Consider the following 14,661-nt stretch of genomic DNA (forward strand, 5'->3'; position numbering starts at 1 on the left):
TAAATAGCAGATCCTTAGGAGCCCTAGGGAAAGAGGCCCTATGGCAGCGAGGGATTGTATGGCCGCCTGGCACTGTATGTAAGGGTACAGGGGCTCCATGCTGACAGAACCCAAAGGGGGCATGCATTTTTTATTTCTGCTGATCAGAAGCACTCGGGGGTCCAGTGTATGTCTATGGCTGTCCTAGTATCGTTCTGTAAATTCGTAATAGATCCTAATCGACCTCGTCACAGGGCAGCGCAGGTTAAGAAGAGGTCACAGAGAGTCACCATCATTTCTCCATAGATCGGTGCCGATAATAGCACTCTGTGCACACGGCATCATTATTTCCCCACTGATTATAATGGGAATGACGCCGCCTTTGTCAGAGGTAATGACGCCCTGCGCGGTGACATTGATTTTGGACACGCCGGCCGTAGATCTTGAGTAATAAGTGAGGATGAAGGATGTTCCTCAGTAATGGAGGAGAAAACAGTATAAATAATGCAGCGCTGTCCTCCTTACCTGCACCATTTATCTTTCTACGCACTGGATTATTCATGGTCTTGGGGAATTAATATTTCGGGATAGAGCTGGTCATTGCAGCAGAAGAGATTTTAGGCTTTGGTCATTTGTGTGCATGTCTGTAACCAATATTATCTTCCTCCATTGTGTCTCATCTAGAAAATAAACTTTAGAAATAGTCCAGACTACGTGCAAGGCTTGTTTGTAACGTGTAACCATGAAGATACACAGGTCTGCATAGGAGCTGTGTACATTAATCAGGAATACTTGTAAAGAGGCTTCAATTGTCGTGGTGGATGGAGAAGCATTCATACCAATAAAAGTGTTGGGCTACGTTCACACCTTGCATATTTCAATCTTTATGCTGCAAGTTTGGAATGTGCCACGTCCAGATTTCCACGATTAACACGCTGCACTTTAGGTCAATTTACACAATGATGAGAATCCTTCAGTTCTCGCCTACTTGGCGGCTCCTGTATTAATCTGCGGCTTTTCTGCAAGCAAATCTGTGTGGAAAATCAGCACCAGAAATTCTGTCGGATTAATGTGGGACCCCCCCCCCCCCTCTTCACTGGTCACAAGAGCACTGCCAGGTGAATAGTGCCCCATCGCTCCATGGCAGTGACGAAGATGGACGATTGCTGAACGAGGCCATCAACGTCACCCCCATCAGACAATGGTGCGGCATCGCGATTGTGGGACCGTCCGCTCCATTCACCTTCTCACAACTGTTGTTTTATGGTCAGAAGATTATCTCCCTAAACCTGATGATCGGTGCAGGGCACAATCTAACAACTATCCCCTATGCAGTGCAATGACGGTAATTGTTGTAGATTGGATTAAGCATTTAATATTGTTTAGTTCTCGGGCAGCAGAAAGTAGTGAGAGAGGTCGATTCCTGGGCTGTCACATAAAAATCAGGGTTTCTCAGCTGCAGTGGGAGCCCTGAAGACCACCCGATTCTGGGCATACGTTCATTAGCTTCTGATGATCATCAGTTGCGATTTCCACCGCTGTCTGGTTTTCTCCCTATACACAGTATACATAGAAAGCTGTCAATCACCCACAGGAGTGTGTGGGAGCCGCGGCTCATGAACACAAGGGCTCGCCTTATTACCCACTGACACTCTGTCCGTCTCTTGGTCCCTACTTCCGGGTTCCTTCTCGACACACAGGAAATGATAAATAATCCCTCTCACCCAGTGATGGACCGAGTAACATTGCATCTCATAAGAAGGATGAGCAAACACTACCTGCAATATTAGTCTCTGGCAAATAAGGTACAAAAGCTAAATGTATTAAAATATTTATCCTTTATTAAAGCCCCCATGAAGAAGCATGGCGAAACGGCGCAGTTGATGTGGTAGCCATGACACATGCGGACCTTACTTCTACACCAATGTAAGTAGAAATATATGGACTTTAAACTCACTATCTACCTCAATATGACTTATTTGACCTAAACTAACTCTACATAGCAAAACCTTTCGGACAAATGGGCACTTGCACTTTACCTAATTACCATATTAAGCTCTGCATGGAGTAAATTACTCTCACTTGTCAGCCATTTTCTGTCATAACTAAATGTAATTTGCCTCATATTTCTAGCTACTTACTATATCTCTTTATATAATTATGGCATGAGGTCTGTATGCTACAATTTTCGTTCTCCCTGCATATTTTTAATTTTATGAAATGTATTAATAGAGGATAAATATTACCATTGAAGGGTTATGCTTGATTTTTTTGTGACGTGTGTAGTTAGTAATCTCATAAGAAGGAGCAGAAAACTGAAGCGTGTGAGCATGCAGGGAGCACCGGTACAGCAGGGATTCGAATGCAATAAGTAGTGTTTTTTTTTTTTTTTTTAAGTTGGACAGGCCAGACATCCCCTTTAATATTGGAATAAGTGGACTTCCTGTTTGCTGCTGGGATGGTACGTTCCTGAAGATCGGAGCTGAGGCACGATTGCACCGCTGGTCCGATCTGTGCATTCTCCCATGCTGCAATAAGAGGAAGCTTTGTCTCTGCAGCATCTGAAGAGCGCAGGGGCACCCATCGATTCTGCATCAGGAGATGAGCGCCACCGGTGATGGGGCGGACGTCATTTACTTGCCAGATACTCACTTTTGTGCAGCACTGACAGTGGCCAAATGAAGCATCAACGGTCCACAATTAAATCAAGGTTTCATCCATGTGATGCACAATAATGTTGGGTCTTCCAGAGACGGATCCTCTTTTTTTTAGACACTCTACGGTCTGGCCAAAGTAAATCAGAAATTAAAACAGCAGCCAAAGTCTGGTAATTATGTCGTCTTAAAATAGTGAGAAGCGCAGCCACCTTGTTTGTTACTCTTAGGGCTTATTCAACCGGATTTTCGGTCTGAATGATGTCCCATATAAAAAAAAACGGATCTCACTTGGCCCAATGTTATTCAGTGGGGAAGTGCAAATGAGTGATTTTTTTTTACACTGACCGAATCTGCGTGTGAAAAAAATCACAGCGTGTAGGATTTTCCTCCGGAAATCGGATGAGACTTAACCATTGAAGTCTATGGGTGAGGAAAAAAAAAAAAAAACGGATTCCATACGGAGCCACAGCAAAGGATCCAATTTTTACAGATTCATAATAGACATTCATGGTAAAAACTGTCAAAAAGTAGATAATTCATAAATGGTGACCAATATGGCTGCACTTCCTATATTAAAAAAATATATATTTCTGTAAGGAGGAGAAAAATAAATTGCCAAACTTTAGCTGCCGCTTTAACACAGAGCCATAACTTTTGGATGGAATCGTCTGTCCGCAACGTAGACTGGAAGCAACGATAAGAAAGATCACATTCTATATCAGATGGTGATGGGCAATGACCACAAAAAAAAGGTAAAAATATATCATTTTCATACAATTCAGAGAACTTTGGTAAAAACAACAATGTAGCGGCAGCACCCCCCACAGGGCAACGACAGTCATTGCATCTCAATAGCAATGACTATGCAGCAAGGTCAAGCAGCAAATATGGGAGAAATCTGAGACAATCAGATTGTTGGAATTGATGTGAGGACAGGTCCCCCCCATTTAGTTCCATTTTAAGGGGAAAATCTGCCGATAAGTCACAAGAATTTTTATGGATTTTTTCTACTAGATGTGAATAGGGCTACAAAACCTCATTCACACGCAGGGGATGCAGAGTGTTAGTGAATGTGATAAGGATTGTGCAAAAACCACACCAAAATTCGCATCACTCCTTGAAAGCATTAATGGGGCCAAAGCATTAAGCAAACGTAACATTTTATACAGATTTGGGACCTGTTCACACATCCAGGATCCAATAAGGATTACAGAGGGGATTCTGTGCCAAGATACTCACCACACGCAGTGCACACGTAAGGGTTTCTTTTGGATCCCCTTTAATCTACATGGATATTTGTCTACACAGTGGCGAAAAAAATCCACGAGAAAAATATGCACAATTGCAGTTTTCATGATTTCCGCATGGAAAAGAAGGTGGATTGGTCGCAAGAAATGGTGCAAATTCTCCTATAGTTCACACCAGAAATCCAATTGTCAGCCTCAGAGATCGGGACACGAGCGCCATCAGCAGGTATTCTGCACCCTCGAGATCCTAATGGTAGGACAGGAGCAGAATTCCTGCTGACTGCGTACACATCCCGGCGGGTATCAGCAGACGTGACGCCACGGGTCCTGCTCATCTCCCAATGTGAATGTAAGTGGACCTGGAATACCACTTTCTAATCTATACACAAAATACAGTGGCTTGCGAAAGTATTCACCCCCAACACCCCTTCCCTTAGCATTTTTGGTGTTTTTCCACCTCACAACCTGGAATTTCACAGTTTTTTTGAGGGTTTGTATTGGTTCATGTAAAGAACATGCCTACAACTGTGAACATTTGTTTTTTTTTTATTGTGAAGAAAACACCAAATAGGACAAAATAACAAAAAACTTCAGTGTGCATAACTATTCACCCCCTCAAGTCAGTACTTCGTAGAACCTCCTTTTGTGGCTATTACAGCTGCAAATCGCCTTGGATAAGTCTCTATGAGCTTTCCACATCTTGCAACTGGGATTTTTGCCCATTCCTCAAGGCAAAACTGCTCCAGCTCCTTCACATTAGATGGTTTCCTCGGGTGAACAGCAATCTTCAAATCACTGACAGACTGAAACAGGTTTTGCTCAAGAATATCCCTGTATTTCACACCTTCCATCTTCCCCTCAACTCGGACCATTTTCCCTGTCCCTGCTGACAAAAATTATCCCCACAGCATGATGCTGCCATCACGTTTTACTGTTGGGATGGTGTTCTTGGGGTGATGAGCTGTGTTGGTTTTGGTGGTCAAAAAGTTCAATTTTGGTCTCATCTGACCACAGCACCTTCCTCCATACATTTAGGGAGTCTTCCCTCAAGTCTTTTGGCAAACTCAAAACGAGCCTTACAATGTTTGTGTGTAAGTAAAGGCTTTTTTTCTGCCCACTCTTCTATAGAGGCCACCTCTACGGAGTGTACGGCTTATTGTGGTCGTATGGACAGATACTCCAGTCTCTTGCTTGGGAACTCTGCAGCTCCTTCAGGGTTACCTTTAGTCTCAGTGTTGCCTCTCTGATTAATGCCCTCCTTGCCCGGGCTGAGAGTTTTGGTGGCGGCCCTCTCTTGGCAGGTTTGTTGTGGTACCATGTTCTTTCTATTTGATGATAATGGATTTGATTTTGCTCAGGGGAATCATCAGAGATTGGGATATTTTTTATAACCCAACCCTGACTTGTGCTTCTCAGCAGCTTTCTCCCTGACTTGTTTGGAGATCCTTGGTCTTCATGGTGGTGTTAGGTTAGTGGTGCCTCTTGCTTAATGGTGTTGAGCCTCTATGGCCCTTCAGAAAAAGGTATGTATATATCAAAATAGGTAAAAAGCCAAAGGGGGTGAATACTTTCGTAAGCCACTATATCTCATAAATGGTGGCATGCTGCAAGTGCGGATTCCTTCTTCGTGAAAATCCATGGAGAATATGACGGCTGTAAATTGTTTAATGGGGGTCACCAGACCCCTGCTCTTCTGAGAGCTAAAAGTCCCATTGGGCATTTATGGCGCATCCCTGTCACATAACTTTATGTTAACATTCATTCTTTTCAGACGTATATTACAGATTATTATCTGGCTTCATGCACAAAATATACACTATAACCAAGCACCGGTATAAAATACAATATTAGGGAAAAAGAACCTCAAGGAGATGTCTAAATATAAAGTGTTTATTTCCCGGACAGACATTACTTGTGTGCACAGGTCACGTACAGACCACAGATTCCTATAGCTGATCTTCCCTTTATATTTACCGGGTGGTGATTATGGAAATCTTCATAAATTCCATTTGTAGATAAATGGTGGATCTGAAGCCTAATGTGAAGCAGAGTGCACTGAGCAGAGGACGGCCGTACCGCAGACGTCTCCTACAATCTGCCTCGCTGCCCTACAGTGTGATGTGCCCCCCGGGGTCTCCTCTGCCATCCAGCACATATTCACCATGTTCTTAGCCTTGTGGACCTGGTCCGGAAATGCCAGAGGATGCGATGACGACATTAATGCCCAATATTCCCTCCGTTTCTACAACACTGAGGAAAGAAAGACCAAAGCAGTCATTGTAAAAAGGGTGAAGGAAAGGAAAGGTGATACTGGCACAAAACTCAAGGTAAATCCATGTTACTGGAACCTACGGCCTCATTCAGACGTCCGGCAATCACAGACTTGTTCTGTGGTTTTTCACGGATAGATCACGTTCACATTGTAGTCTATGGTGACGGTCACATGTTCTTATTTTTTTGCAGACTTATGAGGATCAACATTACCCATTCAAGTCTATAGGTCTGTGAAAATCACGGGCAGCGCACAGATGGCGTCAGAGTGCAGTCCATGATTAACAATGTAATGGATAGAAGAAACTCTCTCATTTATTTTTTCATACGTAAAAAAAAACACAAAACCCCTTTACGACCTTGGACGTATGAGTATGTCCAAGGTCGCATCTGCCTCTTTGGTGTGGGCTCCGGCGCTGATCCAGCACCTTTCCGGACACATGACAGCTGATCTGTCTCTAACCGCTGCGGGTGGAATCGCGATCCACCCACGGCTGTTAACATGTTAAACGCCGCTGTCAAACTGATAGCGGCATTTAACATGCATGCGCCAGAAGCGTGTCATAACACCTGCCCATTGGCGCGCCCGTCACATGATCATGGGTCACCAATGGGTTAGCATAACAATCCGGGGTCTGCAGGAGACCCCTGTGGTTGTTATAGCCGATCTGCTATCAGCACCGCCCAGCAGTCAGCACTCATAGCACATGGCTAAAGCCTTATGTGTAACAAAGGCGATCGGATGATCGCAGCTTCTATCTCCCACGGAGACCATTGAAGAATGTCTAGTTTTACTTTAAAGTAAAATAAAACGTTTAAAAATATTTAAAAAATATAAGTTCAAATCACCCCCCTTTCGCCCCATTCAAAATAAAACAATAAAAAAAAATATAATTTGGTATCGCCGAGTTCAGAATCGCCCGATCTATCAATATAAAAAAAGAATTAATCCGATCGATAAAAAGCGTAAGGAGAAAAAAAATATCAAAACACCAGAATTACAAAACATCAGATCTACCCCAAAATTGTATCAATAAAAACTCAGCTCGGCGCGCAAAAAATAAGCCCTCACCTGGCCCCAGATCTCGAAAAAAGATGGAGACGCTACGGGTCTCGGAAAATGGCGCCATTTTTTTTTTTTTTATTATAAACTTTGGATTTTTTTTCACCACTTAAATACAAAAGAACCTATACATGTTTGGTATCTATGAACTTGTAATGACCTGGGGAATCAGAAGGGCAGGTCAGTTTTAGCATTTAGTTTTTTTGCTATTTCACCGCACTTTTATCCCGTTTCCAGTACACGATATGGTAAAACTAATGGTGTCGTTCAAAAGTACAACTCATCCCGCAAGAAATAAGCCCTCACTTGGCCATATTGATGGAAAAATATAAAAGTTATGGCTCTGGGAAGAAGAGGAGCAAAAAACAAAAATACAAAAACCCAAGGTGGTAAAGGGGTTAGATCGGATCCAAAATACTAATAACTCTAGGACAGTATTTTTTTTGCGCACATGAAAATTCCCTAATGCAGGTGCAGATGGCCCTATAAAAAAAAGAATGGGTGAGTTATGTCTGCAAAATGTGGATGCGGACCAGAATAAGGAATACTTCTTTTTCTGGTCCTTGTACAAAAACGCCCTTTTATTTAGTTTGTTGCAAACGTGGACCGAAAATACAATCATCTAACAAGCCCTAATGCTTCATGCCCTCAGCAACAGCTGGTACAGAGCCCCTTTACATCTGCACCATATACATCACCAGACTTACAGTCAGTACTGAATATAGGGGTCATCCAGCTCCGCTCACTTCAGCATCAGGTGAGAAGCATTAGTGACGCGGCCTCCATCAGACGGCGGCGGGTCTGCTGCACAAACCTGCCTAATAATGGAAAGCAGCCGACGGAAGCAGCTCTCACCCCCAGCGCAGAAGTGACAGGTCCTGGATAACCCCTTAAAGGATATAAACACATTCAAGTGTCATTTTTTTTTTACTCAAATGCATTTATTTCTGGATACAATTCATTGTTGCAATTGAGTTTCCTTAAAATTTTTGCACTGTTTGCCTTCCAGTAATCTGAGGCCGTCAGTCATGACCGGCTCATCAAAAGAGGAGCCGACGTTTGCATCGCACCCGTCCAGCAGCAACAGATGCTGACGCAGCTGTCAGACTGGGTACTGCGAATCAATTTGCATCATTGATAAAACTCTTATCTTCCTTCTTCCGAGCTCCTGTCAGTTGATTTATAATCACTAAGTTCAGTTCAATGTTCATAAATCAGTGTAAGAGTTAAAAAAACGTGCTGGACTGAGCGAGCTCACTGATGGGTTCTCAGTTAACTCATTTTGCAGCCAGCAATAGACAGTGCAGCACAGAGGCTATTGAAGGCAAACATCAAAATTTTTTTTAAAGAAACCCAATTGCAAAAATGATCTTTAGCCAAAACTACATACATTTTCCTCAGCTTTCTGTCAGTCAACGAGCCTATCAGCTATGTGAACAGGGCAAGAATGGAAACAAGATTGTCCCTATCTACTGATGGCGAGCAGAGCTCTGGCACAACAAAGTATACGAAAAAAATTAATAACTTATTTTACAAAGATCAATATTTATCCACATATAATATGACATTAGGCAAGAAGCATCACAACGGCGAAGCTCAAGGACGTGGGACTCACTTATTTCTTCCTGTAGATTTGCAGAATATGGATGTCTTCGCTGCGATATTCCTCATCGTGTTTATCAATGGGCACCTCCTCATAGTCAAAGTCCATTTTCAGCAGCTGCATAAAGAAACAGGGACAGAATTACCCCGCCGGCAGTAGAGGATAGGCAGCAACGTTGGATCTGGGAGACGTTGGACGACAACCCCTAAGGGTGCTATATTGGAAGCCCTATGTACAAGGCGAAGATAGGTGATGACTTGATTAATGGCGGTGGAACTGCGGGGGGATCTCACAATAGGGCTTTAAAATGAACCGTCAAAATGGAGTGGTGGCCGCACATGTGCAGCACACATTGATTATGAGACTGCGGGAAAAGGCCAAGTGCTGAATTTAGGGACTGTACATGGAGCGGAGCAGTACTTGCACAATAGTACTCGCTGGCACTCCACTAATCCCACAAAATAGGCTCTAAAATGCCGCGATGGAATAGTATGAGCGGTGCCGTGCGTGCATTCATGTGATGGCCAAAGATAGCCGAGTGCAATTCTTTCTGCTTGGCTACCGCGGCTTTACAATGGCGCAATGGTGGAAAACCCAGCGGTCAGTCACCCACTGATTAGCAGGTTATCCCCTATCCTGACAATTTCTTGTGTTGGGAATGACCCTTTAATAAAAAGCTAATTACTTCTGTGTCCAGCCATTATCTACCTCATTTTTATGTGTTATTTGCTTTGCTTATATAGCACCATTAATTCCACAGTGCTGTACAAACACTGACCCCATTGGGGCTCACAATCTAAATTCTCCTAGTATGTGTGGGAGGAAACTGGAGAACCCGGAGGAGGAAACCCACGCAAACACGGGGAGAACATACAAAACTCCTTGCAGATGTCATCCTGGGTGGGATATGAAGCCAGGACCCCAGCGCTGCTCATAGGTAGGAATCACACAGTCTATATCCGCACACACGGTGGCTCCATGATCATTCTCGGTCGTTAAGTACAGGCCCAGGATAAGGACAACTCAGTAACCAGAAGTAAATAACTTATGGAAATCATTGTGATTTCTTACCTCAAAAAATTTCCGTTCTATTTCAGGATTTTTACCGGTGGTCCTCTCCTCGTAACAGCATAAAATACACGTCTCGCCACTCGCCAGGTCCCTCAAGGTCTTCAGTAACGGCTGCAAGGACTGGAAGAATTCAAGCGGCAGAAACAGAAAACGTCAAAAAATAAAAACATAACCTTTAATCCATGATGTTAGAGGAGGGCATGCCTCAACAACAACGTCTAAGACTGGATCCACACACTTTCACAAGTGATAAAAAGAAAAAAAAATGTCTTGAAATCTCCCAAGTCAGAATATAACTATTAATACGTCATAATCAGAGTGTGGCTGCTAATATTTCATAGGTCCAGGAGTATAAAACAGGGCGAGTTTTTAACAACGCAGCAAAAAGTCAAACAAGAACATTGCAAAAGTGTCCTCAAACCATCGGTGCTTGGTCATCATATGCAAAAAAAAATGGTCAGGGTGGTTCTTTGATAGGGGACTAATTAAGGTCCGCACCGCTGGGGACACTATAGGAGGTGGACACTTACACCTATAACCCTGCCCTGTAAGGAATGGCCCTGCTAATGTTTGGAGCATGATGACCAGAGAACCAGATGACATCTCACTTTTCTCTGAAATGGAAACTTTTCGATGTTCTTTTAACCAGTTTTGTCCTATTTTGGTGTCTCAAATAAAATCATGCTATTGATTCAAAATATTCTATTGTCTATATATTATTTTTTCAAGTAGTTTCTTTTTTTGTATAATAGCTGTATTTTGCCTGGAAGGTCCCAAAATTTTTCTCACCGGTTTATGCCAACAAGCTTATACATGTGTAATTCAATCTTAGCCCACAGCCCCACTATCAGTATTAGGTCAGTATTTTTTCTCAGGAGTGGGAGCCAAAATCAGGAGTGGGTGATAAATGCAGAATTGGTGACGTGTTTCTATTATACCTTTTCTCTGATTGTTCCTCACCTGGTTTTGGCTCCAAATCCTGAAAAAAATACTGACCGAATACTGATAGTGGGGCCATGGCCTTAGATTTTGATATCACATTGCGGACTAAAGGTTGTTTTCATTAATTTCTCTGATTATTGGCAGAGTAAGAAAAATAAATCTCTATATATTGCATTTTATCCTAGTAATAAGAGCCACTCACCTCCTCATAGTAGATGCAGTCAGCCATCAGGATGTAGTCAGGAGAAGGGGAGAAATCCGTGACGTCCTCACCCCTGAAATACAAAAACATCAGTGCTTTAGGAAGCGGTCAGTGAGTGTCACCTGGGTCAGTGCCGGTTCTCCAGGTCCACAGAAATACAAACCATTTCAATACCTTCGCTCGGCAAGAACCAGTGATGAGAGCAGAGTTGCTTTCAATGTTCATTTTCATCAGTTCTTGTAAATCTTCCAGATCCGTCACAGTGACGTCCGCTCTGTAAGAGTAAAGGACGGTCAGTGCTATCCATGAAGTCTGGATCCTACCAAGATCCAAGCTGCTGGTCTGCGGAGCAGCGACTTATGTGTGCAGCAATCAGACTCGACCTAAGGCCTTATGTACACGATGATCTCGCTGCAGGAACGGCTGATCGCATGGGGACTCGCACCCTCCATAGCACGACCTTCTGCACTCAGATGCCCCACTAGCTCCATTTCCCAGGTCTCCTGCTCAAGTGATGTCATTTCTGACACAGACCGGTGACAGCTGAGGCCAATGATTGGCTGTAGCAGATCCCATGTCAATGTTGGGGCAGGAGCCAGAAGTAGAGACTGGCAGGAAACCCCCACCACTTGCAGTACTACCTGTGTACCCTAGGGGGAGCATGGCTACTATTGTCATTTCAAACCAATCTAAGAGGTTTTCACAATAATTTATGCAACTTGACATTAAAGGGATTGTCTAACGCTGGCTTATCAGGCGGACGCCTCTACCCAGTCTCCTGGCTTCCTCCTCGCCGGGTGGGCTTGATTGACAGTTCCTGCTTGATTGACAGTTCGGAGCAGTGTCATCATTTGACTGCTGGGCCAAACTGTGTGATCCCACTGCTGCCAGCAGAAGGCGCCATAGCTCTAACATGGAAGGCGCACAGGGACACTGAAGCTTGATTGCACCGGCTTGTAAGCACTGTCCAGGTAACCTCGGCAACGGGCAGGAAACAATGGAATTACAAATCCCTCTGTGTTGGAGAATGGAGACGATTTTTAATAAAAAGTGCAGTTGCTTGTTTGTACAACCACTTTGTAATTTTACCCATTTATAAAAAGGGTTAGGCTTTGTGCCCTCGATGCAGAAATGCTCCGGATTTTTCCTGAGCGTTTCTGCATCTCCCTGGCAGAAAAAACGCATGCGGATTGTACATGTGGATTGTACATGCGGATTATACATGCGGATTATACATGCGGATTGTACATGCGTTTTTCCTGCCAGGGACATGCGGAAGTGAAGCGTTCTTCACTTGCATTTCCGCATGCGGGTTGATAAGCGCTTTCCAAGCGATTTTAGCATCACTTGGAAAGTGCTTGTCAACTTGGTCACACTATATAAATCCATGCAAACGTCATGGATTTATATAGTGTGACCTTAAAGAATGGTAAAAAAAAATAAATAAATAAATCTATACTTACCTTCTGATGGCCCCCGCAGTCTTGCTTCGCTCGGTCCTGGCTGCCAGCAGATCGCGGTGCACTACACTGAAGGACCTGCCGTCACATGACAATGTCAGCGCAGGTCCTTCAGTCCACCGCGATCTGCTGGCATGGGAGGAGGAGCACACCACTGGCCATCAGAAGGTAAGTATAATATTTATTTTTTATTTTATTCTTTATTTTTTTTTTTTTACAGTTTTCAATGGTACCTGGGTCAGGAGGAGAGTGTCCTCTCCTCTAGACCTGGGTACCATCCGCACATTGAACGCATGGATTCCGCATGTCCTTGTCTAGTGAAGCAGAATCCATGCGTTCTAATGCAAGTCAATGGCGGCGAAAACGCAGAACTTCCGCAAAATAATTGGTAGTGCTGCGGATTTTTCCACAATGATAATAAGCATTGGAAATTTCCGCAGCATGTGCACAGGACACGCGAATTATCATTGGGGGACATGGCAGGCCTTCTACCATGCGTTTTTTAAGCGTTTCTGCAGCGTTTTTGCCGCTTCGGAAACGCTTTAAAAAACGCATCGTGGGCACACAGCCTTATTCAGCTGGCAAAAATGGATGGAGGGCTGATGGCACAAAATCAGGACCTGAGCGCCATACAGGGGCTTGTATTTTGCCCACGACCAGGTACGCTGGGGCTTGTAGTGTGCCCACAGAGGCATGCTGGGGCTTGTAGTGTGCCCACGACCAGGCATGGTGGGGCCTGTAGTGTGCCCATGATGAGGTATGCTGGGGCTTGTAGTGCCCATGACGAGGCATGCTGGGGCTTGTAGTGTGACCATGACTGGGCATGGTGGGGCTTGTAGTGTGCCCATGATGAGGTATGCTGGGGCTTGTAGTGTGCCCATGATGAGGTATGCTGGGGCTTGTAGTGTCCATGACGAGGCATGCTGGGGCTTGTAGTGTGACCATGACCGGGCATGTTGGGGCTTGTAGTGTGCCCACGACCAGGCATGGTGGGGCTTGTAGTGTGCCCATGATGAGGTATGCTGGGGCTTGTAGTGTGCCCATGATGAGGTATGCTGGGGCTTGTAGTGTCCATGACGAGGCATGCTGGGGCTTGTAGTGTGACCATGACCGGGCATGTTGGGGCTTGTAGTGTGCCCACGACCAGGCATGGTGGGGCTTGTAGTGTGCCCATGATGAGGTATGCTGGGGCTTGTAGTGTGCCCATGATGAGGTATGCTGGGGCTTGTAGTGCCCATGACGAGGCATGCTGGGGCTTGTAGTGTGACCATGACTGGACATGTTGGGGCTTGTAGTGTGCCCACGACCAGGCATGGAGGGGCTTGTAGTGTGCCCATGATGAGGTATGCTGAAGCTTGTAGTGTGCCCATGATGAGGTATGCTGGGGCTTGTAGTGCCCATGATGAGGCATGCTGGGGCTTGTAGTGTGACCATGACTGGGCATGTTGGGGCTTGTAGTGTGCCCACGACCAGGCATGGTGGGGCTTGTAGTGTGCCCACGACCAGGCATGGTGGGGCTTGTAGTGTGCCCATGATGAGGTATGCTGGGGCTTGTAGTGCCCATGACGAGGCATGCTGGGGCTTGTAGTGTGACCATGACTGGGCATGTTGGGGCTTGTAGTGTGCCCACGACCAGGCATGGTGGGGCTTGTAGTGTGCCCATGATGAGGTATGCTGGGGCTTGTAGTGCTCATGACGAGGCATGCTGGGGCTTGTAGTGTGACCATGACTGGGCATGTTGGGGCTTGTAGTGTGCCCATGATGAGGTATGCTGGGGCATGTAGTGTGCCCATGACCGGGCATGCTGGGGCCTGTAGTTCGCACAAAGTCATGCAGGAGACAGACCATGCTGGGAGCTGTAGTTTTATAACCAGAGCACGGCTCACCCCAGAGTCGCTGCCATGATGCCCACAATGCCGGTGCCCGAGCCCAGCTCCACCGCTGCTTTCCCCGTGAACAGCCCGGGTTCCGCACGTTCCCGCCGCTCCAGGAATTTGGAGAGGACGATGGCCGCGTCCCACACTACACAGCCCACATCCCCGGAGCTCAGCTGCCGGATCTCCAGCACTGCCCCATCCCGGCGCCCCAGCTCCCTGACGAACACTCCGGACTGCTCCGCCATGTCTGGTGAGGAAACTGCGCATGCGCTAATAATCAGCCGCAGAA

At 45.3% G+C, this 14,661-nt stretch overlaps 1 protein-coding gene and 1 long non-coding RNA gene across 3 annotated transcripts; one reads left to right on the forward strand and one right to left on the reverse strand.

Annotated features, from left to right (window-relative positions):
- Positions 1-5,757: 5,757 nt before the first annotated feature.
- VCPKMT (valosin containing protein lysine methyltransferase) lies at positions 5,758-14,656 on the reverse strand. The gene is made up of 6 exons (XM_073638545.1): positions 14,382-14,656; positions 11,199-11,309; positions 11,036-11,108; positions 9,892-10,011; positions 8,833-8,937; positions 5,758-6,133 (listed from the first exon to the last, which is right to left on the reverse strand). The coding sequence occupies exons 1-5, from the start codon at positions 14,615-14,617 to the stop codon at positions 8,833-8,835; spliced, it is 645 nt and encodes a 214-aa protein (XP_073494646.1). The 5' UTR covers positions 14,618-14,656; the 3' UTR covers positions 5,758-6,133.
- Positions 8,887-10,589, forward strand: LOC141153595 (uncharacterized). 2 transcript variants are annotated; one of them, XR_012247325.1, is made up of 3 exons: positions 8,887-9,069; positions 9,564-9,757; positions 9,918-10,589. It is a non-coding gene; the product is annotated as an uncharacterized lncRNA (long non-coding RNA). The 2 variants fall into 2 exon arrangements; XR_012247324.1 differs by having other exon boundaries at positions 8,894-9,069; positions 9,581-9,757.
- Positions 14,657-14,661: the final 5 nt, after the last annotated feature.

The sequence above is a fragment of the Phyllobates terribilis genome, unplaced genomic scaffold (assembly GCF_046119375.1).
Source record: "Phyllobates terribilis strain yellow unplaced genomic scaffold, ASM4611937v1 Scaffold_7__3_contigs__length_470593459, whole genome shotgun sequence".
Classification (NCBI taxonomy): domain Eukaryota; kingdom Metazoa; phylum Chordata; class Amphibia; order Anura; family Dendrobatidae; genus Phyllobates; species Phyllobates terribilis.